The 27,429-nt window shown below is 46.6% G+C and overlaps 1 protein-coding gene across 3 annotated transcripts in view; it reads right to left on the bottom strand.

Moving 5' to 3' along the window:
- The window catches only part of man1a2 (mannosidase, alpha, class 1A, member 2), a 475,750-nt gene that overhangs the window by 332,896 nt on the left and 115,425 nt on the right, over positions 1 to 27,429 (bottom strand). For all 3 annotated transcript variants that reach the window (XR_013965535.1, XM_080786092.1, XM_080786093.1), the window contains 6 exons: positions 19,416 to 19,510; positions 18,474 to 18,597; positions 17,153 to 17,246; positions 7,199 to 7,314; positions 5,666 to 5,885; positions 2,722 to 2,894 (listed from right to left, as the gene is read on the bottom strand). Coding sequence is in view for 2 of the 3 variants with exons in the window: in XM_080786092.1 (XP_080642218.1) it covers positions 2,722 to 2,894; positions 5,666 to 5,885; positions 7,199 to 7,314; positions 17,153 to 17,246; positions 18,474 to 18,597; positions 19,416 to 19,510 (822 nt within the window). In the remaining variant the exon portion in view is untranslated. The remainder of the gene's footprint in view (positions 1 to 2,721; positions 2,895 to 5,665; positions 5,886 to 7,198; positions 7,315 to 17,152; positions 17,247 to 18,473; positions 18,598 to 19,415; positions 19,511 to 27,429) is intronic.

The following is a 27,429-nucleotide window of genomic DNA, read 5'->3' as shown; positions in this document are numbered from 1 at the left end:
TGTGGGAAACTCCTTGTGCTGACAGCCACCTGGTCACACACACACAGCCACCAGGAGGAGTGTGTGTGTGTGTGTGTGTGTGTGTGTGTGTGTGTGTGTGGGTGTGTGTGTGTGTATCTGTGTGTGTCTGTGTGTGTGTGTGTGTGTGTGTGTGTGTGTGTGTGTGTGTGTGTGTGTGTGTGTGTGTGTGTGTGTGTGTGTGTGTACGTGCATGTGAGAGAGGCATTCAGTCACAGTATTTAACCACGGTATCGCAACAAGGCCTCGCTCAGTTTTTCGGTGTCTTCAGCATCTCTTCGTCCCCCCCTGCTCCCCCCCCCCCCCCCCCCCCCCCCACGGACACACAGCGAGAAAAGAGAGAGAGAGAGGAACATAGAGATTGAAAGAAAGATTCACCTCCAATCAACTCATATTTTGTTTCCCTGTGAAAACGGTAGCAGATCAAGGCATTGACGAGTGACTGGCGAGGCAGCAGAATAAAGAAGCAGACAGACAGCCTGATTAGGTGTTATATATCTCTGCTTCCTCAGAGACGGCCCGAGGCGAAAATCAACCGGCAGCTTTTGATCCATTTGGTACTTTTCTATGGGCAGCACATTAAATATGGAAAACAAAAAGGAAGGCTGTCTGCACACACAGACACACAAAAAAGCTTCCGATAGACATTTTGAAGACTAAAGGCTGGTTGGCTAGCCTCGCTTCTGAGAGATGTGAGCCGTTTGAAAATGTTTGGAAACTTTTAAAACTTTTTCCCCCCCTATATAGCTATACACCGTCACGTATCAATATTTGCCATTGACAATGACAGGAGAAATTAGGTCAAATGTCCGCCAAATGTGACGTAAATTTGTACGATGACAAGAGCGCCCCTCACTTCACACGGGTGTGATTTTTACCGTAATCTCCTCTTCTGGGGGTTCCCTGGTATACAAAACATTTTCAGATGGGGGGGGGGGGTCTGCGATTGAAATACACTAGAGCAGTGCCTGTTGTTTGGGCAACTGGCCTACTTGGAACGATGCAAGGAAATGCATGCCCCACCCAGTTAATAATGTCTGTGTCTTTTTTTTGCCCAAATATGGAGTCTATGCAGATGTCGGAACCACCATTCTGATGTCAGAACAGGCCAACTCCATATATGGAGATATAGAGTGGTGATCAGGTCCCAGAGCCCGGGCAGAGGCTTTTGTGCTGGTTCTGGACAACCGGCTATCCGACGGACTCGACACCGGGCACTGCACTCCCTGTGGTGGTGTGGAACACGTGTGTGTCGAATGAAGTTGGTTCATTACAGACGTACAGTAGGTACAGTATGTACACACAGAGAGGTGCATTTATAGATGGGTATCACTTTGGGGATCCTCAGCACGAAAACGTTTGAGAACCGATAAGCGCCAAGCGGTGCTCCTCTCGGCCTGTAATTAGTCAGAGCGGAGTCGATCGGAACGCGGCGGTTAGAGGGTCGTGAGGGGCAGCGGCGCTAATGTGCGTTGGAGCTACAGTCCTTCACCTTCAGCAGACCTCTCTGCTATTAATAGGAAAAACACTAACATTATCATAAACACAGCCAACCCCCTCTTATTAGAAAGGTGACTACGAAGCCGTTTTCATCGTTGCTGCCGGGCACAAACCTTGCAATCTGCATAATTCAACTTCCCTTTCATAAATTAATGCCCCTTACTGTGGTGGTGGAATTAGCTCATTTAGCCATTTCTGTTTTGTTTCAGGTGTGTCTGTGGGTATTGTATTTTGACAAACGCTCGAATCAAAATAATAACTGCATTGGATGCATTATTGGAACACAGGTTCCTTTTAGCTTTGTCTTTTTTTACTCCCTGAAAAGTAACAGTTTTGTACTGTACAAGGTTTCTGCCCAACAGTGATGTAATGCCTTATTACAGGCAGAGAGAGAGAGAGAGAGAGAGAGACACTCAGTCACTCAGTCGTATTGGTGTGGACGATGACGACTTTGTCCAAACAGAATAAAGGGCCTTGCAAACGTGAAGCGAGGAATGCAGGCGTTGTTGCCTGGATCAACACAGGTCTCCTCCAGGTCTGCTCAAGAGGGGCCGCGCTATTCTAACGTTGTTTGTTTTACAACAACCCCTACTTGATCCAGGCTCTCTTGAGAAACCTCATGTTCAGTTTTAAATGTAGACTTGATGGGTCTCATAATGAGGTGATTAATTAAGGTGTTGACCAATCCCAGGTTCAGCACAGTCTCATAATGAGGTGATTAATTAAGGTGTTGAACAATCCCAGGTTCAGCACAGTCCCATATGTGGAAACACTGGTATGTGTGCCTCTTATACATTCTTTTATTGGTTTTTTTTTTTAGATTTTTTAGATTTTAGATTTTTTAATTGTTTTGTATACATGTTTATTAATTGTTTTGTATGTAATTTGCTTCATTCGGTTGTTGTATTGCCTGACACAGTTATCTACCATTAACCTTGACATATCTTTGTTTTGTTTTTAGAACCTTCTCCCTCAAGAGGGCCTGCGTTTGCCAGGAACCACCATTGTAAATAAGACTTAATGACTTGCCTGCTTAAATGAAGGTTATAGAAAAATAAACAAATGAAATCACGTGGATCTCATGGGAACAGAGTGGCTGCAATGTGGATCTCACAGAGCCCCGGTCAGAGCTCTACTGACTTACGCTATAAAATGGCGTGGTACTGACCTGTGCTGCCTCCCAGCCCCACTGGCGGTACTGACCTGTGCTGCCTCCCAGCCCCACTGGCGGTACTTGGGGTCGTGGGTGAACCTCCACATGTACCAGTAGGTCTCGATGACCTCCGGACGCAGGATGTAGTACTTCTCGTTCTGACGCACCGCCACCGCCTCCAGGCCGCTGTCGAACTTGAAGGCCTCCGGACCCAGCTTCAGCACTGTGTGGAAACCGATAATAGAGGGAGGGAGAGTTTTATTTGTGTAGCACAGTGGTTTTCAACCATTTTCATACCAAGGCCCATTATTTATTTATTCTGAATTTGAGCCATGTTTGGACCACCATTTGATGACATTTAGCCTCTCAAAACCAAAACTAAAGAATACTTTGGTGTCGTTGAATAATAATTCTGTCCACATTTCCATGCCGTTATTGATGTTGGCACCATTAGGAGAAATAACAGGGAAACGATGATCAAAATAACAATTCTACATTCTACATTAAATTAGGCTGCATTCTGTAGCCCAACTGTGCAGACTTCTTGTACTAAATCATGTAGACTACAGCGAGGAAGAAACAAGATATTGCTTTAGATGTTTCTTGAATATTGGCTAATGAGGATAATGAGGACTTTAGGATAATTAGCGATGCATCTAGAGAGTTCCACAAATGGGTCCATTTGGTTATCAACTCTCCATCATAGCTGGGGACCACCTGGAACCCCCTCAAGGACCACTGGTAAAGCATTTGTATGGTCAAGGACCCCCTTAGCTGAGAGAGAGATGAAGCAGGGACCCCCCCCCCCCCCCCACTACATGTTGTAATGTACAACATTATGTTGCAGATTAAACCTTTTTATAGATTTCATAGATACCTTCATAGACATGTTTGACATCTGTGTTGTCACAGATGTCATGAGTAACTATGAGGACCCCTTTTGAAGACCTCCATGGCTAGCACAATTCAACAACAACAACAACAACAAGGCACATTCAATGCTCTACACAGAAGACAAGACATTTATATAAACACATTTATACAGTGACATTAGAATGTATGAAACAAAATATATATAACTAAAGATTAACAGTTACAGCAGCGCAGAAGAGATGTAAGAGAAAACAAAGGAGGAGGGGGGTATGTGGGAGGGGGAGAGAGAGAGAGAGAGATAGGTAGGGAGGGAGGGGGAGAGAGAGAGAGAGAGAGAGAGATAGGTAGGGAGGGAGGGGGAGAGAGAGAGAGAGAGATAGGTAGGGAGGGAGGGGGAGAGAGAGAGAGAGAGATAGGTAGGGAGGGAGGGGGAGAGAGAGAGAGAGAGAGAGAGATAGGGAGGGAGAGAGAGAGACAGAGAGAGAGATAGGGAGAGAGAGAGAGAGAGAGAGAGAGAGAGAGAGAGAGAGAGAGAGATAGATAGGGAGGGAGAGAGAGAGAGAGACAGAGAGAGAGATAGGGAGAGAGAGGGAGACAGAGGTAAAGGGAAGTTCAGTTGGCGCAGACTGCTGTGAATTATCCTGTTATGTTATAGTGTGTTTGTGGTTAGGTTTCTCTAAGGCTTTGCTGGCGTCTAGCAGCCACTGGGGCTTTTCTGCAAATTAAGTCTGGTAGGCATGATGAGGGGCTACGCTACACTACGGTACAGTGGCGCGTGGGTGGGTGGGGGTCTCCTAACCACTTCAACCCCATGCATAAACATCACAGCATCCAGACTGTGGGGAACCGCATTGGCTGAAAGCAGCAGCTTGGAAAATATCAACGTGAAAATAGAAGATGGGGGCTATTTTCAGCAAAGCTGTCCAAACAACAATAGAAAATACAACCAGCATAGCTCCCTGGGGAACTCCGCGGCTCAACCTTATATGGGGGGTTTAAGTAAAGGAATTAAAGCACACGCGCGCACACACACACACACTGGCACTCACTGACACACAGTCACACACACACGGGTACAGACACGTGCATTCACTTGCATGTCGTACAATATGTGCGGTGTTGTATAGAGCAGACACATACACTTTTGTGCCACCTCATTAAAGTGCAACGAGAAGAGGATAGCCTTGTTCAACGTCACTGTCAATGTCAAATTCCATGCTCTCTCAGTTGCTGTGGAAACCTGTACTCGTTTTTATTTTGGAGGGTGAGCTGGGGGTTACCTCAAGCTTACTAGAACCCCCTATAGCGCGCGCACACACACACACACACACACACACACACACACACACACACACACACACACACACACACACACACACACACACACACACACACACACACACACACACACACACACACACACACACACACACACACACACACACACACACACACACACACACACACACACACACACACACACACACACACACACACACACACACACACACACACTTCTCAAGGTGACATGGGACCATTATGAGTTTTGTAATAATCCCAGCTACGTGTGAGTGGTCAACATTTACACGGTCCCTGTGCAGGATTTGGACCAGAGAATCTCTCTAAAACAGATGCATTCTCTAATTGCGTCATCTTGTAAATTAAGTAATGCATATGTTTAACAATAATTTGACTCTTGAGAGTGTCAAATGAAACCAAATGGACCCGCAAAAAGAAAAAAAAACACACACACACAAAAAGTGTGTATAAATATACAGATAAGAGGTTTCATCCCGACAGCAGCGATATCAGAGGGGGGGAGGGGACGGACGGACGTGTCTAACATGAAGTGAGAGAACCACAAGTGTTCGGCAGAGTATGACGGGGTATCATGGGGTGTTTTCTATGCACGTGAGTACGAGCATGTACATTTTACCTGTCTTTTAGGACTCATGGCAGGTGTACAGTGTGTGTGTGTGTGTGTGCGTGTCACACCTGTCCTGTCGTAGGACTCGTGGCAGGTGTACAGTGTGTGTGTGTGTGTGTGTGTGCGTGTCACACCTGTCCTGTCGTAGGACTCGTGGCAGGTGTACAGTGTGTGTGTGTGTGTGCGTGTCACACCTGTCCTGTCGTAGGACTCGTGGCAGGTGTGTGCGATCTCGGCTCCCAGCTGCAGCCAGTGTCCAGCCTTGTCGTCGGGCGAGCCGTCGGCGCCCAGGGCGAACATGCCGCCGGCGAAGCAGGTCAGGTGACCCATCTTCCTCTCCAGGTGGCCGTTCTTCCACTCGCCGATGAACGTCAGGCCACCGTTCGACTTGCGGATCAGATGGCGCTCGATGGCCTGGGGGGTGGGAGGGAGGGACGGGCATGCTTCAACCCACTTTCACCTGAGATCACATTCTAAAAATGTCTTCTACATCCTGACAGTTTTCTGAAAAAGCTATGTTTCTATGTCAGTCAAAAATAGCAGATCTACAAGCTCATAGCACGCCACCGAGTGGCGCGCTATGAGCTTGTAGATCTGATCTTTTTCAATAGCTAAAGCATAACATAATGCTAACACCAAAAGGGGTTCCCGCCCAGAATGGGTTAAACCACTGGTTTCTCTTTTCATGTTCATTTGTGTCATGGACCCGTCCTAGAAATTCGTAGATGTATAAAAATGTAATAATATCCCTTTATAAAAGAGTATCTTTGTAACTCTTCTCTATACATTACAGTACAGCCATTTCCTGTGAGATTATCTCATCTGTCACACTCCTTTTGTCCCATTTCTTGAACCTATAGGCTCACGTCTTGAGGGGAGGGTTGGCTGTAGTGGGAGAAAATGCTAGAAAGGCGGTGACCATTTGTGGCTCTGTGAGTCAAACTCCATTGCAATGATCAGTCATGTGAGTTTGGCTCCTTTACTTGAGTGAAACACCCATACCATTAACTTACGTCTGATGCGGAGCAGTTTCTTTCCCCAGGCGATCAGACTTTTGAACTCTAGTATCCCTGGCAGATAGGACATGAACTGATGACATGAACTCTATGTTCAGTTTTTAAATGTTTTTCTTATTCTATTTATCTGGCTGTGCTTTTTTATGGATTCCTGTAGTTTTTTAGGACTTATTCATATTCAGATTATTGTCTGGCACATATATTTATTATTGTTTAAGCCTGTGTTGTCTTTTAACTAGGAGAAACGTAATTTCGTTTTTTTCTGCTGCTGCAGTTGAAAAGAATGACAAAAAAAAGCAATCTTGGAATTCTTGTCTTGCCTCATTTGTGTATGGTTTTCCTGAGCATGTACAGATCCTGCAGATTCCCTTCACAGACCACCATTTGATGAGATTTAGCCTCTCATCTCTAACCCAACACTTATGTTGTGTTGCCGTTGGATAATATTTTGTCCACAATTCCATGCTGTATTAACATGATAGGAGAGATAATAATTCTTCTACATTCTCCAATTGTGTAGACTTCTTGTAAATTAACTGATGCAGATGTTTATCAATAATTTAACTCTTGACAGAAACCAAACCTGGAGAGTTAAAACTCAGATGTGAAGGTGTGAAGGAACCATTTAATAAAGGTTTTTAATTAAACCAGAGAGAGTAAAGCAGTCACGTGACAACAACATGGGGAGCTGTGATTAATTGGACAGCTCACCTCGATGGCGTCATCGTAGGTCTTGCGCGCCTCCGTGTCCGTCTTGTCGGACATGAGCCACGCCTTCAGCAGATACTCATAGAAGCTGTCCCCCAGGCCGCCCACTGACGTGTGGTCTGTGGTGGAGAGACACAGAGACAGAGAGAGAGAGAGAGTTACTCTTAGAAGCTGTCCCACTGACGTGTGGTCTGTGGTGGAGAGAGAGTGAGAGAGAGAGAGAGTTACTCATAGAAGCTGTCCCACTGACGTGTTGTCTGTGGTGGAGAGACACAGAGACACAGAGAGAGAGAGTTACTCATAGAAACTGTCCCCCAGGCCGCCACCCTGGCGTGTGGTCTACTCTGTGGTGGAGTAGCCTTGGGTCCACCTTTGCTTTCTGTGGCATAGGCAGCTCCCGGCAGGACCCGCCGGGATAATCTACAGACATAGCTGCAACACATGAGACTAATTAATTAGAGAAACAGAGAGAGAGAGGGGAGTGTGTGTCAATTTAACAAAGGTACAGACGATCAGAAATCAGCAGAGTGATCGACGTTTGCGCTACTCCGATTTGCGCTACTCCGAGGCTAGTGGTGGAGAGACACAGAGAGAGAGAGAGAGAGAGACAGACAGACAGACAGACAGACAGACAGACAGACAGACAGACAGACAGACAGACAGACAGACAGACAGACAGACAGACAGACAGGGTGCAGAGAGAGAGAGAGAGAGAGAGAGAGACATACATGACAGAGACAGAGCTGGTGTGGAAGAGAGAGAGGGTGGAGAGAAAGAGAGAGAGAGTGAATTATTCATGCTCTCCCTGGCAGAGACGAATGGCATCAAAACAAAACCATCCATACTCGTGTTGCTTGGTGTTTGATTTGAGTTTTGTTTACACCCCAATGCCCCCCCCCCCCCCCCCACACACACACCTCTCCAGCTTTCATTTTGCTCTAACTTTATTCTGTCTCAACGGATCATATTGAGAATCTCATGCTGCCAGCGCTCAGCCACACATACTGTACCAGTAAGACGCGCAAACGCGGGAAGCGAACGCAGCTCGTACATATTTGGGTTTTGGACGTATAGCTGCTTTGGGGACTCCTTATATGGTTATGGCTGAGTCATGGTGACGTAATCACTCAGCTCCATATATGGGCACAAAAGCGGGACAGACAGACAGACAGACACACAGACATGGTCTGCTAGGTCTCATAGTAAGTGCTCACTGCGTTCGCAAATAGCACAGTAGGTGCACACACAAACACGCAAATGTACATGCTTGCACCACGAGAGAACACTCCCAGTGTTGATTTCGTCGACTAAAACTAAGACGAAAATTGTTCGTCGACTACCTTTTTTCACTGATGAAAACTAAATGGAAACTAAATGAAAACTCAGCTATGATGACTAAAACTAAATATACTGACAATTTCGTCTACAAATAAAAACTAGACGAAGGGACAAGTGGACAAGAGATCCGGTATAAGTCATTTTACACTTGGTTGCATGCTGAAAATAGGCCCGCCAAAATATATTTTACTAAAACATTCCAGGTGACTACAATGTGACTGAAACTAAATGAATACTATTGAAGAGACTATGACTAAAACAAAAAAATTGCTGCCAAAAACACTCCATAATACTCTGTGGTTGTCTTCCTCCCCTAGCCTGAGTTCCAGCCTAATTGGCTGCGGATTTGTATTGTCACTTCACTACTCAGTCTGGCCAGCAGGAGGCAGCAGACTGAGTAGTACATATAATTGTAGTGGAGTAACAGTACAATATTTGCCTCTGAGATGTAGTAGTAGAGTAGAAGTAGAAGTAAAAGTATTGGAAATTGGAAGTGCTCAAGTACAAATACGTCACAAATTGTACAGCAGTACGATTAGTACAATTAAGTACAGCATGTAAGTACAGCAAGTGAATGTAATTAGCTGCTTTCCACCACCGCATGCGTTCATGTGCAGCCTGCACTGAAGGCAGACTTCAGCATGCATGCGATGCGTGCATGTACAGCCTGCACTGAAGGCAGACTTCAGCATGTGTGCGCACTGCGCAGCCTGCACTGAAGGCAGACTTCAGCATGCTTGCATGCGCAGCCTGCACTGAAGGCAGACTTCAGCATGCTTGCATGCGCAGCCTGCACTGAAGGCAGACTTCAGCATGCGTGCGCAACCTGCACTGAAGGCAGACTTAAGCATGCATGCACAGCCTGCACTGAAGGCAGACTTCAGCATGCTTCATTGCTCAGCCTGCACTGAAGGCAGACTTCAGCATGCTTGCATGCTCAGCCTGCACTGAAGGCAGACTTCAGCATGCAGGTGGAGTTGCAGTAGAAGCTCATCATGCATGTGTGTTTGGTGCACAGCAGCATCTGTCAGTCATGACACCCACCCACACACACACACACACACACACACACCGCAGGTTTCCGATACCCTTGACAATACGGCTGAGAAAATGATAACCTGCTAAGCAGATTGCGGTGTTGCGGTATAAATGATAGATGTCTGAGCACGCGACGGACAGACGGACGGTATAAATGATAGATGTCTGAGCACGCGACGGACAGACGGACGGGAATCTGATGCCAAACACACAAGCCAACAAGCACCGCGGTATACCGCCGCTGAGGGAGGGATCGGCGACAAAGGTTAGAAGGAACGTATTTTCCATTAACATCGCATCCTGTAAATGTAGAATCCGGGGGGGGGGGGGGCAAAGGTGGTGGATGTTATGGAAAGATCCGCAAGCCACTAGAGGTAAAGTTGTACACATCTCGTGGACGTCCTATGGTTGCTTAGATCTTGCCAGAGTGTGCTGAATGAATAATGGATTGATATGAAACCTATACTGGGCGAAAGATTGAATGGTTCAGATTAGTAGCCGTGTTTACTTTCACTTCTCTTAATAGACTCCAAACTAATTCCAGTCTTCTAAAAAGTGTGGCCACCTACAGTATGTATGTCACACAGATAAGGGAAGTGAACAGGAGATGGCATGTGTGTTTTTTTCTTTTTGTCATCTACATAGGTCCTGGGTTCGTTTCACGCTGTGTTTTTCCGTCTCGTTTGCCGCACTGGAAAACGGTGGCCGCTACACGGATACCGAACTGTGCCGCCGAGGGCCGTTTCATCGCTGTACAGGATGGGCGGGATGTTGGTCACAAACGCAGAGCGCAGTGCCAACGCTGAGAGTCAGCAGCCCAAGCAATAATGTCTGAAGCTAACGGCACCATAGCTCCAGTGGGTTCCATTTAACGCTCAGCCTGTGGCTCATTAGCTTAGCATAGCACATAGCGGTAGTGGTGCTTAGCAGATGCTTGCTGTTGTGTTACAACGCCACACACACACACACACACACACACACACACACACACACACACACACACACAGACACACGAACACGAACACACAGCCAAAAGTGTACAGCTTTCTCGTCCCGTTGGGGTGCGGAAAATAATACTAGCCGTCTAACTCTGCACCAGGGGTCATCAAGGACCGTACACGGACAAAATGCGTCTGTGGCAACTTTTATATTTTCTGTTTTACACACCATTATAATGCTCTTATTTTCATCATACGGCCCAATTACAATTACTAAGTATCCAGATTTCCGTGGAAGGAACACGTTATTCCAACCAGTTCCTTTCATCAGGCGCCCCGGCTGGCCAGGGGGAGGTAGTTTAGAGACCAGGATTACTGCATGTTTTTCGTGAGGGTATACCTACCCTAGACTAGAGGACATGCAAACGCCAAACAGAAAGGCCCTTTTGCCAACCCCACTTCGGGAATGAAAACTGATGACGCGGAGGAGGGAACACGCCCCCCAGCGCCCCCAGCAGCGTCCCCAGTGGGACTAGAACCCAGGACCTTCTAGCTGTGAGGCGACAGCTCTACCGGACTGTGCCACCGTGCCCCCTTATATTGTGTTTTATGTTATGATGAATGATTGGTACCACAAGTACAACAACACACCAGGCTCTCTTCTGCCCTTGTGCTGAAAGTAACAAATGATATCTCGGCTGATGAGAAGCATTATATTCCATCAGTTTCACTCAGTTTCGCTCGGCCGCAATTTCCCTTTTACCCTTCAGCCCCCCCTGGTATAAATACCTTCCAGCGCCCAGGCTCCTTGACAGAAACCCTCCAGTAGACCCATAAGCACCTACAACAAAAGCATGAATGATTGTGTCGCCGGCGTGGCAGATGGAATCCTGGACAATTAGGGACTTGAACGATGCTTAATTATAGATTCAAAATGAGCAGGGGAGGAGTCTATGTGCGACTGCAACTACTCGAAGGGACTTTTCCAAAACGCCAACAGCTGCGTGTGATTGACAGACATGCCCAGAGCGATATACCGAGCAAGAGAGATGATGAGTGCCCGTGAATTATTCATCATTCTTCATGGAGGGAGAGAGAGAGAGAGAGAGAGAGAGAGAGAGAGAGAGAGAGGAGAGAGAGACTTCAGGGGGGGGGAGAGGGAGAGAGAGAGGGGAGAGACTTCACAGATAACCTTTGGGAGAGCAGAAATAGGGCAGTGTGTGCCTGTGCGGACGTGCATGTTTTTGAAAGAGACCAGTACAGTATATTTGAGAAAATTGACATTGAGCCGTGTGTGTGTGTGTGTGTGTGTGTGTGTGTGTGTGTGTGTGTGTGTGTGTGTGTGTGCGTGCGTGCGTGCGTGTGTGTGTGTGTGATTAAGCTTGGCTCAAGAGACATTAAGACGGAGTGAGAAAGTGAGCTAGCGAGACGGGGAAGAGAAAAACAATGACACAGAGAGATAATGACAGAGAGAATGAGTGAGAGACATGGAGAGAGAGAGAGAGAGAGAGAGAGAGAGAGAGAGAGAGAGAGAGAGAGAGAGAGAGAGAGAGAGAGAGAGACACAGAGAGAGAGAGAGAGACACACAGAGAGAGAGAGAGAGACACACAAAGAGAGAGAGAGAGAGAGAGAGAGAGAGAGAGAGAGACACACAGAGAGAGAGGGGAAACATTCTAAATGAGCGTGAGAGATGAAAAAGGGAGCATTTCAGATCCAGTTAAGTGTGAGCCCACGGGGAGTCTGGGAGCTGCTGTGTTCACACCATATCCTCACTGTCGGGGTCTGGAGGAAACCTCTTATCTCTGGATTCTAACTGTTTCTGAGGTGGTGCTAGCACAATGACAATGAACTAAACTAAACTAATGTTTCTGTTGGCTGAACAAACATTAAAATCACACCCGTGTGAAGTGAGTGGTGCAACCCCGTGTGGGGGTCCCCGGAAGTCCCAGACCCACAGGAACGCGCCCTGGGTGCCGGCCTGGTTCCCGGCGAGCCGGCACACGTCTAAAACGTTTGAGAAATGACAGAGTTACCGTGTGGGGGTCCCCGGGACATCCAGACCCCTAGGAACGCGCCCAGGGGCTGGGTCGGTTCCAGCCAACCTTTCACTATTTTTACAAACACTCGCTGCTACAGAGCTGATCGTGAGGTTATATCTTCCCTTCTTCTCTGGAGTCCTGCCTTAAAGCAGACCAGAGGTATGGAAAGCTTCCTGCCTCAAAGCAGACCAGAGGTATGGAAAGCTTCCTGCCTCAAAGCAGACCAGAGGTATGGAAAGCTTCCTGCCTCAAAGCAGACCAGAGGTATGGAAAGCTTCCTGCCTCAAAGCAGACCAGAGGTATGGAAAGCTTCCTGCCTCAAAGCAGACCAGAGGTATGGAAAGCTTCCTGCCTCAAAGCAGACCAGAGGTATGGAAAGCTTCCTGCCTCAAAGCAGACCAGAGGTATGGAAAGCTTCCTGCCTCAAAGCAGACCAGAGGTATGGAAAGCTTCCTGCCTCAAAGCAGACCAGAGGTATGTTAAGCTGTCATTCCAACGCTAGGGACACATGCATCAGCAGTATATAAGCAGGAGCTGGGGATGGCAATGAAGGACCAGGAAGTCTGACGTGGCGTTGTTTTAAATCCATGATGGCGGTCGAAAAATGATGACAGTGCTTAGTAAATTTACTTAGTTACTTTCCTCCACTGATTAGCAGCTGCAAGGAAGTAAGTGGGTATGTGTGTGTGTCGCTATCGGCAGTGGTAATAAGGTTGTCACTCACAGCAGGCTCTCATTAAGAGTTCAGCTTCTCAACCTTGCGCACACACACACACACACACACACACACACACACACACACACACACACACACACACACACACACACTTTTTTTAAGTGGTTAAAACGATCTTGCGAGAGAGACTCAGAGTAGAGTCACTGCTTCTTCGCCTGGAAAGGAGCCAGCTTAGGTGGTTCGGGCATCTGGTTAGGATGCCTCTCGAGTGTCTCCCTAGGCCCTCCCTCGACGCATGTCCCACTGGGAGGAGACCCCAGGGCAGAGGAGCAAGGATGAGATGGAGGAATCACATCGTCTTATACTGGCCTTGGAACGTCTCAGGATCCCCCAGGAGGAAGTTACTAATGTTGCTCTGGAGAGGGAAGCCTGGAGCTCTTTGGTGGAGCTGTTGCCCCCGCGACCCGACTACGGATAAGCGGTTGAAGATGGGTGGATGGATGGATGGTTAAAATGATTGTGAATCTATATTAATTACTTTTGCTCAAGCCCAAGTAACAAAAACATGAGAACAAAATGACAATCTAGGTCAGGTGCTAATAAGGGCTGAGGTTGAGTCTTTGGGAGTGAATCTGCAGTTCTATACCTGTAATGGGGGAGTTAGGGAAAGTGGGCGTTGTGTCTATGCAGGGTACTTTCAGGATTTAGCTAAAGTAAAAGTAGCAGATGATCACTACAAGCTAGATACTGCTACTTTTGATACTGCTGTAGTATCATGAGGTAGGGCGTTGATTCACGACAAAACACAAAATGTTAGATTAGATAAGAGATTTCTGCAGCAACGATAAGCTCAATGGACTCACGTGTCGATGTCGCAGCGACTAACTGCCTCTGTGTGTGTGTGTTACCAAACACACACTTCTCCCATTCCAACTGGACTATACAGATTTCATACATATCCCTCTCTCTCTCTCTCTCTGAGGTCGGCCAGGACTGCCAGCCTGCACAACAACTGTCTGGCCATGTATCAAAACAACGTCAGCCCCTTCCACAAGAAATGACGCTGCAAATGTTGGCACAAAGGCGGGAAGCGGTTTCATTTTGGCTCAGAACAAGTGCTTGCGGTTGTGACCGAGAAAATGTACAGTAATCTCTCCCCCCCCCCCCCCCCCCCACACACACACACACACACACACACACACACACACACACACACACACACACACACACACACACACACACACACACACACACACACACACACACACACACACACACACACACACACACACACACACACACACACACACAGGAAAAACTTAATTATAAACTGTGATTAATCATCAACCACTAGCAAAAGTAATTGGGATTCTCACAGCAGTCGTAACCATATCTCCATCTCACATAATGAATTGCTTTCTCTGTCAACACTGTCCAATCCTACACTGGAAAAACATCTATCTTTACAAATGGATAAAGTGGTTAAAATGAGTGTGATGCAGCATGAACACACTTTTCAAAAGTCAGATTCAAAAACAGCAAAAGCAGATCTACAATTGCAACAAATGTCAATTCGCGCCACGTAATCAGGCTTGTAGATTTGCTACTCTTGATTAAAACAAGCATTCTCAACAACATACAACATACATACTACATAACAGAGTGCACAGATGGAACCAACGTAGTTCCATTGGTACGTTCATTAACACCGTCTGCCTGCCTGGTGTAATAGCTGTGGCTGGAGAGCAGCATTAAAGCGAAGTTGTCTCCTAGTAATTAACCAGTAAGTGAAGGACAAGAGGTGAAGGAACCAACACTGTCTCCAATTATACTGACTGTATTTGAGGCCTGCATAGACATTAGGTGACACACACGCACACGTGCATGCCATGCACGCACTAATTCATCCTTTCAAAAAGTTTATTTTTGCGAGTGTTTTTAGGGGAGGGGCGGACGGTCTCTATTATTTTACCAGGAAAATACATTTTGTGAACGGGATCATCGGCTGTTGCGGAATTCTGTAATAGATCTAATCACTAAAACACTCTTTTTACACACTTATTAGTCAGTGCTAAAATATGTGTACACATATACACCCCGACGGGATACAGTCACACACACACACACACACACACACACACACACAGTCACACACACACACACACACACACACACACCCTTTATATCCAATGTGCACTGCACGCACACGTGCGGACAAAGAAATGCAAAACATGCACAAAACCTCGTTCATCACCCGCCCCCTGGTCAGTGTCTAGCCAAGTCGGCAGCCATAAGCACCCATCTGTTACATCTCCTTATCCACGCCCTATCTCCCTCCCTCCCTCCATCCATCCATCCATCCCACTCTCTAACACACTGGAGGGGGAAAGCTTTGAGATTCTTTCGCCAAGCACATTTTGCATATGCCCAGCATTTGTCCTCTTGCATTTAACTTAAGCCATGGTGACTGTTATAGCAGCAGTGGGAAGCCACTAGGCAGTGCCCAGGGAGCCCTTCAGGCTTCAGAGCTACAGTATTTTTGCTCAAGGACAACACTGACTCCATGCCGGGACAGCTAGGCTGCGATCGAACTGGCAACCTTCCTCTGACTCCCAGACAGACGACTGACTACCCTGTCCATACATCCATCCGTCTTCAACAGCTTATCCGTAGTCGGGTCTCGGGGGCAACAGCTCCGCCCGAGAGCTCCAGACTCAGAGATGTTCCAATGAACGACATAAGCAGAGAAGAAGGCCGAATGAACCAGAAGTGATTGTCCTCCATTGTGGTGACAGGCTGTGTTCTGCTGATCGGACTCTTAACATGGTTAGCACAACCATCAAATTAATGTTTTATTAAGCTCCCAACATCGTAAAAACCGATTCTACAAATGCCTTTTAAATCAGGTTCTCAAACCTTTCCATGTACCGGTAGATATATATATATATATATATATTGCCCATCTGAAATTGTTTCGTGCCAGGGACCACCAGAAGAGAAAGAAATTAATTTTGATATTTTTCTAAAAATGTTTAAAAATAGCAGATGTACAAGCTCGCAGCGCGGCACAAAGTGAACATGCTGTGACCTTGTATATCTGCTATTCTTTTTGAGAACCCCACTGTTCTGAACCAGTGCTCTAAATCCTAAAGGGCGTTTCGGACACCCCCCCGAATAGAACTGAATACCTTATCTCCCCACAGACAGTGGAAATTTGCATTTATATTTGGACGTCGCTGCAGCATCAAGGAGCTATGCATCCAAAACTAGATTCTCCCACGCGGGCGTGTCTGTGTGTGTGTGTGTGTGTGTGTGTGTGTGTGTGTTTTCCGGCAGTACAGATGCAGTGTGATACAGTGATGCCTTAATGCAGCCTGAATACAGACCCTGGATGAGGAGGGAAAATAAATGAGAACGGTTCAATTCAAAACACCCATGGCAAAATAAATGAGAACGGTTCAATTCAAATTCAAAACACCCAGACTGTTATCGTGGGCTTTTCATTTAGCACCGCCTGAACCAAAGAAGAACCAAATGAAAACGGAGATAAATCTATCCGACTCAATTTGAGTCGGATAGATGAATCTTTAACGGAAAAAACAACGAATAGAATAGTTTCCATTAGTAGGCCCCTTCCCATCTGTGAACCAAATCATCCTTTCTTCCCGATGTGTGTCACTGTACGAAGAAGAAGAAAGAAGAAATGCGTTCTGGTAAATCAAGTTTACCAAGGGTAACTGGACTAAGCATCAGATACTTGTTTACAGCCAGGCCCACATGGAGCATTTCATGGTAGAGGTTCAATGCCTTGTCCAAGGGCACTTCAACGGTGGTCATTTTAACGTGTCGGATCGCTGATTCGAACTGGCGACCTTCCGGTATCTAGACCGCTCCGCAATCCACTCGGCCACCGCTGCCTCGTACTCACGTTGTCCCCAGCGTCCGGTGCGAGGGTTCAGGTAGTTTGGATACAGTCCGTTGGGGCGGTCCATTTTGGATAGCAGCTTACGGATGTGCATCACCTGACGGAGACAAGAACACTTAAAACATGCAACTTTTGTTTTTGTTTTGTGAATAAAATGTTATTTTTCAGATTATTGGAATAATCGAGAAGCACGTTGCATAGATTTGCTATTTTCACTATTTCCGCTGGTGTATTGTAAAGATAACAAGTCTTATTATCGATTACATTGTTTGATTAACTGTTGCAGGCCTAAACCAGCAGATGTCCTGCTGTCTCAATAACGTACACTGCCCTTTAAATCTCTGTATTCACAATATTTATATACATAACTTTTTGTATTTTTTCATAAATTAACACCCCTACTTGATCATACCACAGCTTTACAGTTTACACGTAGCAGATCCGAAAGCTCGAGTCAAAACGCGTTGTAGAACTGCTACTTTTGCTATTTATTATTATTTTATTTAAATCCTGAGAAGTTGAACCGTTTTGGACGTACAGTATGAGGTTTTCTGGGCGACGGAGCCGAGACGCTGGCGGTCCGTTTACACAGACAGATGTTGTATTTATGCGGGCCAGTCTCGCGTCTCTGTAGGTGACCCTCTTTGAGAGCGCTGGTCTTTCCATCACGATGAAACATGGTAATGGCTCGCTCACATTACAGAGTAATGAGTGCATAAACAAATATGTCATTCCGCTGGGCGACAGGGAACACACACAAAAACACACACTCGCACACCCCACACACTCACACACCCCACACGCTCACACACCCCACGCGCACGGTCCGACATTAACACAAGCACCGAGCGTGGGTAGATGTTTCACTTGCTGTGTAATGTTTCTGAAGCCAGCCGACACTTAGGCGAGTTTATATTGAGACAAAACATCAGCAATGTTGGTTCAGCGCTTATCAAAATGTCAGCCTTGGCTGAGTTCATATACGGTCAATGAATGACCTAGATCTAAGGTTCTCATCAGAATACCACTAGCATTAACAAGGTCTTTCAACAAGGTGTCCCTAGTTTGGTCATGACATTTTTCACGACATCTTAAAAATAAAAAAGGTCATTATTATCAAGAAGAGCAAAACTAGTTGATAAGTGCGCTTGACTTCCTGGACATATTTTTTTCACGGACACGAAGAAGAAACGTAATGCTTTTGTTTTAACAATTGTTTTCCCAAGTCTGTATACTGTATATACGGACGCACACACACACACACACACACACACACACACACACACACACACACACACACACACACACACGCACGCACGCCTACCTTCTGATAGTAGGCAGGGTTCCCAGTCAGATATGACAGGTGAACAAACTCCATGTGCAGCGTCCCGAACTCAGCCAGGATGCTGCTTCCTGCCGACGCCCAGCCCCAGTTACGACCTACCCCACTGGCGAGAGAGAGACAGAGAGAGAGAGAGAGACGGGTGGACACAGAAATTGATTATTATACTGGACATCAAACCTGGGTCCACCCTATAGTGTAGTGGTTAGAGCTTATGCCTTTCATGCAGAAGGTTGTGGGTTCGAACCCTGCCTGGGGTCGACCTCAGTAAGGGCATGCGGTCGCAGCGGGTTCTTTACGCAAACAGGTCGTTTCGAGGAAGCAATCTGACTACATCCGTCATTAAAAAACTTGTTTTTTTCAGCGATTTTCTTAGTTTTAAGGGTAACTGTTGTATAATTGCAATATTACACTCGAGGGGGTGGTTTAACGTCATTAATGCACTTCTGCGATGCTGTAGGAACGAGCCTGCAGGGCGTGCATTAATGACGTTAAACCACCCCCAGATCTGAGCCAAGTCTCCTGAGGAGGCGCGTCTGAAGCCTGTCCTGAACGGGGTATCCAGACGTAAACCAATCCATACTGGACATCAAACCTACTCAGGCATCATGACATGAGGATGGACAGTGGGCGACACGGACACAATCCGGTACATTCACTCCCGTGCCGGAGGTGCCTTCATGTATCACAGCTGTCCCAGAACAGTGGTTTTCAACATTTTCATATCAAGGCCCATTATTTATTTGGCATTTGAGCCACGGACCAAAAATATAGGAATCATTAAAGGGAACGTTAAGGAATGTGATGAAGGCTGAATGAAGATGGAGGCTGGCTACGTGAGGCTAGCCGATCAGGGCATTGAGCCCATGTAGTGTGTCCTCCCTCCTGCCCGCTTTGGTCATTCTACTGACCAAAGCGCCTCACCTCTTAAGGTTGACCATGGCCCAGGGAATGCCTGTGGGAGTGTTGAAGGCAGGGAGCAGCTTCTCAGCCAACTGCACCGCCTTCAGCTTGAACATCTGAGAGAGAGAGAGAGAGAGAGAGAGCACAACAGGTGGATGAGAAGAAGGTGGAGGAAACGTAGTTAGTAAACGACACCACATCCAAACTAATGTTGTCATCTAATGGGGTGAAGAGGTGACGTGCATGTCAGCATCCAGAGAGACGAGCTCCTGTTCATGTATAAAACAACAACATAAACACGCAGAGAGACAGAGGGGGATTGGAGGAAGGAGAGCGACAGTTCTGACATTTGTGAAAATGTGAAAGGATCCCTATAGGGACTAGGGGCGTCTCCCTAGGGAGGTCCTCGATGCACGTCCCACTGGGAGGAGACCCCGGGGCAGACCAAGGATCACGTCCCACTGGGAGGAGACCCCGGGGCAGAGCAAGGATCACGTCCCACTGGGAGGAGACCCCGGGGCAGAGCAAGGATCACGTCCCACTGGGAGGAGACCCCGGGGCAGAGCAAGGATCACGTCCCACTGGGAGGAGACCCCGGGGCAGAGCAAGGATCACGTCCCACTGGGAGGAGACCCCGGGGCAGAGCAAGGATCACGTCCCACTGGGAGGAGACCCAGGCGCAGATGGAGGGATTACATCGACTCACTGGCCTTGGAATGTCTCGGGATCCCCCAGGAGGAAGTCACTAACGTTGCTCTGGAGAGGGAAGTCTGGAGCTCTCTGGTCGGGTCGGGCCGACTACGGATAAGCTGTTGAAGCAGCTTCAACCTTTGCTTTTATACGAAATATCTGAGACTGACCACTTTTCTCTTATCTTTAAAAACAAGCTTTGTACATTGAGAGCTTGTGGATCGGCTATTTTCGATGTGCAACATCGAAAAGGATTGAAGGCGACTGAGAACATTAATCCATGAGACAGACAGAAAGACAGACAGACCACATTATGCTCCAGGGATGAGGAGGTTTACGGAGGGAAATTGAACGCAATTATTTGGTACACAATCACTCTCTGTCTCTGTCTCTCTCTCTCTCTCTCTCTCTCCCAGCCTGACCCAGTACCGCTGGGACAGACAAACACTTAACAGGTAGAAGAAGTGCAGGAGGGCAAACCGTGTTTGACATCTTTAATGTCCCATTGATTTCTCCTTTCTCCTTGTCCACACGGACTTCAAAGTTATACGTAATCCAAGTGGAAAACAAGGGTTAAATGGTCCTTAACACTCACATGACTGAAGTAAGGTCAGGTACCACACAATAGTCTACAGTACTTGCCAGAATGTGAACCCGGTTATTTTGAGTACCCTAATGTTAGAAATGATGAGTATGGAGTATGATGATGATGATATACTGTATATGCAAGTATATCCATTGCAAGCATTATTACTAATGCTTGCAATGGATTCAGAATCATGAAAACCCCCTAGTTTGACCCGTCACATGCTACTTAAAGCATAAAGACATTTTGAAAATGTTGCCTTATATTGGATGTCTTATGGAAATTGCCCAACATATGCAAGTCAGCATCCAGCAGTTTCTACATGCTGGGGACCCATACTAAACATTTCTAACATCAGTTTCTACATGCTGGGGACCCATACTAAACATTTATAACATCAGTTTCTACATGCTGGGGACCCATACTAAACATTTATAACATCAGTTTCTAAATGCTGGGGACCCATACTAAACATTTCTAACATAAAACTTTAGGGTACTCAAAATGTCCGGGTTCACAATTATAAACTATATAATAACTATAAACTATATAACTATGGGCTGGCAAGTAGACTACAAGCTGACTTGAGGTCAGAAAGACCTTTTTTTCCTGCAATGTTAATTATGTTATTGGCTATTGGCTACTTTCTCCAGACACTTTGACTCCAAAAAAAGAGATAATTTGAATCGAATATTTAGGAAAAGTCGTGGAAGGGGAACCTTCCGAGAGCTTCACGGGCCAAAGATAATCGCCTTAAAAATCTCAAAATAAAACAATAATAAAAAATCAGAAAATGCATCTGCGAATATTTCACCTCCAACCTGAATTTGGCGACGGCTCATTCATACGTAGGTTGATTATCCTTGGGTGAAAACAATCTCAACTAGTTTCCGAAAAGAAGATTGCCTCGCTTGTATGTCGCCGTGTCAATGTCCGCGTTGTGCGTGGATGTGCTCGTGGACACACGGGTACATAACATCGCACAAAATAAACACTCTCTTTGGCCAAGGACTGCAACTAGTAACCACTTAAGGCAACTGGACTTGTACTTGGAATACAAAAAAAGACTGACCTACAAGCTACAAAGAAAATACAGATCTACAAGCTCACAATGTGGCGCGAACGCGACGCATTGTGAGCTTGTAGGCTATTTTTTGGCTGTCAGAAGGACTGACGGACACAGCCATCCTTAATAAAGAAGAAAAAAATGGATGAAAGGAAACAGTTGAAGGTCGGCCATACACTATAACACACCACTCTGCTCATCACACACACACACACACACACACGCACGCACGCACGCAACATACGGTATCCACTATTACTATTAAGGTCATCCACCCATTAAAGGTCCGCTGACATGCCCCGAAATTAATATGGGTGGTACAGCACATCACGTGGTCTGACTGAAAACAGTTTGAAACAGTTTGAAACGGGGCTACGGCGCTAGCAACAAGTGGCTATAGGTCAGGCTAGCGTTTTTGACGGTACATTTAGCGTCATATTGGCTATAAATGTAATTGAAAAAAATTATTTTTTCGCCAGAAATGCTTAGTTTGAATGCAATTGAGGTTGGCGTGGGGTTTTTTAGGGGAACTGCAGCACAAGCGCAAATTTTGGACTGGAGTCCCATGTTCCCCCGGTCGCCAACACCCCTGTCTGCCCGCTCTGAGACCTCTCAGCCCCGCAGCGCGACAGTCGCGACTACGGACGGTCTGCTGTTGTCTGGCCGCTGTGAGAGCAGCGCGACTACTGTTCTTTTCCCCTCTCAGCCGCAGGCTGACATGTACACCCTCGCTCTCACTCTGTAATACCGTAGTTAGTTACCACAACATTGTTCAAGTGAACTATAGTGTGTTTATGTTTGTATTCATTGTAATAATAAATATCGCTATGCCGAGGCATAGTCTTGCGGACGAGATCATGAGCCTCTACGGGGGACTGGGCATGTGTGTACACACACAGCATAGCAACTTATGCTACTATTTTGGTGTCACATTTAGCTTGAATACTGGGTGAAAGTCTCATTCAAAAAATTAATTTTTCGCAACATTGTTCAGGTGAACTGTGTGTTTATGCTTGTTTATTGTAATAATCAATATCGCTATGATTATTTTATTTATCGCCGCGTCGCTCCGCATGACAACATACAGTCTAGCCCGTCTCAGATGCAGGCTGCACACACACGGACGGACGGACGGACGGACGGACGTATAGTCTCTGGTCAGGTCCCCGCATTGAACTGGGCATGTGTGTACGCACACACACACACGGCTATAGTGCATGACAGCGGGGAAGAGAGCTACAGACGCCCGAGGCAGATTCCGTGCCATTGCGTGTGTGTGTGTGTGTGTGTGTGTGTGTCCGTCCGTCCGTCCGTCCGTGTGTGTGCAGCCTGCATCTGAGACGGGCTAGACTGTATGTTGTCATGCGGAGCGACGCGGCGATAAATAAAATAATCATAGCGATATTGATTATTACAATGAACAAGCATAAACACACAGTTCACCTGAACAATGTTGCGAAAAATTAATTTTTTGAATGAGACTTTCACCCAGTATTCAAGCTAAATGTGACACCAAAATAGTAGCATAAGTTGCTATGCTACCACGGCCACCAAGCCCGGCGAGCCCGCATAGAAGTCGTTGGGGAAAGCTTTCGCCACCCTGACGTCAGAATCATGATAGCATTGTTTGATAGCAGTTATTAGCTCCCGAGGGGCGTGTCAGTTCTCCTTTAAGTGGGGTCATTTATCGGCTGTAGCCTGCAGGCGCTCGGAGCAGAAAGCACCCGGCAGAGCACATTGACACAAAGCATACAGAGCACCACTCCTCAACACGCTGTATAAGGGATGAGTCCTTTAACACAGAGAGAGAGAGAGAGATGGAGAGAGAGAGAGAGAGAGAGAGAGAGAGAGATGGAGAAAGAGTGAGTGAGTGAGTGAGTGAGTGAGTGAGTGAGTGAGTGAGTGAGTGAGTGAGCGAGCGAGCGAGATGGAGGGTGAAGATGTATGGAAAACCGTCCCCCTCCCTCGAACGAGCGACAGAGAGTGCGATAACAAGACGAGTGCAGCTGGTGAATGCATAAGCAGCCCCCTCGGCTACATCTGAGGCCGAGATGGAGGTCAAACCAGAGAGAGAGAGAGAGAGGGGGGGGATGGATGGAGAGGTGAAGAGAGAGGTGGGGAGAGAGGATAAGTAAGAGATGGCGAGGGGGGAGAAACTGGCAGAGGGAGAGAGAGAATGAGAATGGAGGAGATTAAAGAAAGGAAGAGAGCGAAGCAGAGAGAGAATGAGAGGCTGTGGTGGAAAGTACATTCATTTACTTAAGTGCTGTACTTAACTCTTTTATTGTGGCTAGCTGTTTTTTAGGTATATTGCTTGTGTATTTCCAATATCCAATACTTCTACTCCACGGCATCTCAGATCCAAATCTTGTACTTTTACGCGAATACATTTATTTAGAAAATGTAGTTACTATAGTTACTTTGTAGATTTGGATTATTATTACAAAACATACATAAACCACTTCAGCCCTATATACATTTCTGTCATTTGAAAATAGCCAATCTACGTGTGAGCTTGTAGACCTGCTATTTTCAAAAGATTTGTATACATTTAAAAACTTGAAATAGGACATTCTGCATAATGAGTACTTTATAGTTACTTTTGGTACTTTAGGTACATTTTGATGCCAATACTTTTGTACTTTTACTCAAGCAGCAGGGAAAGTCGGCAGTGAAGGCAGACAGGGTGGAGAGAGAGAGAGAGAGAGAGAGAGAATGTGAAATGAGAGAGACAGAGTGACATGCAAAAGAGGAGAAACAGACTAGCGGAAAGAGGTGTGTGTGTGTGTGTGTGTGTGTGTGTGTGTGTGTGTGTGTGTGTCATGTGTGTGTGTGTGTGTGTGTGTGTGTGTGTGTGTGTGAGAGAGAGAGAGAGTTCTCTGTTGGCTGTCTGGCCCACACAGTGAGGAAATTCTTGTCCATATTATTCCTACAGTGCTGACCATGCACGCACACACGCACGAGCGCGCAGCACGCACACACACACGCACTCACACATGTTTTGCTTTACCTTGCAAATGAATGAAGAGAACAACATATGGGTGTGTGTGTGGTGGTGGTCATGAAGGCCTCCATTAATCCCCTCTCTGTCCAGACAGTGTGTGGGTCCATTTTTAACGGACAGTGTAGTGTCTGAGCATGGAGGAGGAAAAGCCCTTCAGACAGTGATAGACCAGTGGGATTTGTTAAAAGAAAGTGAATGTTAGAGCCTGGCATTTTGGGGGGGGGAAGTGAGGAACCAGGCTATTTAACATACTTCAAGGGTGCCGAATCTGAAAAACATGAGGTAGCCACGCAGCATTTTTAGTTTTTAACCTTCTAATTGTCTCCACCAGGCCGAAGGCATCTGTCCGATATTTCATATTCCATCCTAATTGGCTAACATTGGCTTTCAAAGTTTGCAGGATTGGCCCGTTTTGAACAAAAAGCCTCAAATCATCCATATGCTTTCATCATACAGTCTGGAGCAACGGAAGAGCTGTTATGAGTAAAATATAAAGTGGAAGTGGATACTGGTCCGTAGAACTAATGCATGTCAAACTGGGGGTCCTTGAAATTAAACTGGTTGAGAATCATTGCTAGAGCCGGAAAAATCTTCTCTTATGGGGGTCCCTGGCATATCTTTTCAAATGGGGCTCCACGGGCTAATTAGTGTCAATTTGGGGGTCCTTGACATGAAAAAAGATAAGAGGTTTCTGCCCGACAGCAACGATATAATACTCGGATAGACGGATACACATTAAATACGCTGTTAAATGATGTTCAACATACATGAACACACACACACACACACACACACACATGCACACGCACGGGTACGTCCTCTCACTGTGTTGACATGTAATAGAGCTCCCTAACAGGATTAGAAGGTACTGTGTAGGCCATGCAATGTGTGGGAGGACAGGGGGGCGAGAGAGAGAGAGAGAGAGAGAGAGAGAGAGAGGGAGAAAGCAGACAGGATTAAAAGCAGCCGGCGTGTCTGCCTGTCTACCTGCCTGCCTGTCTACCTGCCTGCCTGTCTACCTGCCTGCCTGTCTGTCTGTCTACCTGCCTGTCTGTCTACCTGCCTGTCTGTCTGTCTACCTGCGGACGTCTTCTTTGTCCGCTTTACCCACTCGGTCACGACGCTCGTCCCCACTGCACATACGGTTGCCAACTGTCTCTTGAAATACTGAATCGTCCCTTATTTGGGGTCAAAAAACGGTAGGTTTCATTTTTGACTAGCCTTCATCCCATCTGGATGAGAAGGGGCCTTCCTCCAATCATGATCGAGTGGGGGCGGGCCTTGGTGCACGTGCTGTTGGCCTGTTGCGTGTCCCTCACCACTGTAGTGAGTGTGTATGTGCACATCTTGTTATACCAGGGCGGACCGGGAGGGTTTTTCCCAAATCACTGAATGATCCTTTAAATAAATTATTTCATCAGTGGGGCGTGGCATGGAGGTGATAAGCCTGTGGCACTGTTGAGGTGTTATGGAAGCCCAGATTGGCTTTGATAGCAGCTTTAGATTAATGACCCCATGCTTCTTTAGATTTGAGTCACATAACTTAGGGACACCCGCCCCCCTCTCTGTGTGTCTGCGGGGCTGGCGCTGACAGAGAGATGAGATCACACCTTGGTGATGTGGCGTTGTTGACGACGGCAGAGAAGAACACAATGTAGGGTGAAAAAGATGTGTTGTTCCTGTTCCCTGTCATCCATCATCACATCCTTCTACAATAACATCTCCGTCTGCATGGCCTCCTAGAGCTTTAAGCAACTAGTCGACGATTCAACTAGTCCACTAGTAAATCCACTAGTTGACCTTATTGGTACTAGTTGACTAGTTGATAGTTGTAGGCCTCAAGATCAGCTAGAATGCTACATTATAGTCACCAATGTACACAGATTACCCTGTGGGGGTGTGGAACGTCGAATTTGAAGTCGGTGGGGGAACGGTTCTCGAGTTACGTGGATTACACAAATGATGTCTTGTCTAATCTGAAGCCTTACATTAGATCGCTCTTTTCCTCCACCATTTTTCTGTGCTTTTCACCCCTTAGTTCTTCCCAATGTCGTCGTTATGCCAATGGATTCCTCGCCACACACATTCTGTGTGGTCATCGTCACTGCCGTTGTATATCCTACTGACTCCCCCGCCAGTGAGGAGCCCCCACCGGGAGGATGTAAAAAGCTTTACAGCTTTACCTCCCCGCCCAACACTCCCTGCTGACGGGGAGTACGCGCCCGTCGTGTTTTGATCTTATTATAGATTGGCCATTTCTTCCTATTTTCTTTTTCGATTTCTCACCTATTTTTCGACCGTCTCGTTCACATCCACCTTTATGCTGTGAGAATGAACACCAGTGTATCTCCTGACCTTCTGACAGGATACAGAACCGGAACGATCATTAAAATAAAACCACAGCGGAACTAATAAAACACTGTAGCATGACGCAAACGCGGCGAAACATGCCGCCAACCAGGACTGAAACCCAAGGTGCACATTGCAGCCACGCAGACATTCAACTGTAGAAATGAAATAAACTTTTTAATGAGGTCAGAAAACCATTCCAACGAGCCCAGTAGTGATCGTGGTGTTTTTTATACTCATTACATGAAGACAAATAAAGGGTTTTTCTTTCAGACTGGAAGGGAGTGACGCAGGCGTTCTAGCCTGGATCAAAGGTGCGAAGTGAGGGGCGCTCTAATCA

This window comes from Protomyctophum bolini, assembly GCF_963924005.1.
Source record: "Protomyctophum bolini genome assembly, chromosome: 16".
Taxonomy (NCBI): domain Eukaryota; kingdom Metazoa; phylum Chordata; class Actinopteri; order Myctophiformes; family Myctophidae; genus Protomyctophum; species Protomyctophum bolini.
The sequence above is the reverse complement of the archived record's forward strand: the minus strand, read 5'-3'. Positions and strand labels throughout refer to the sequence as shown.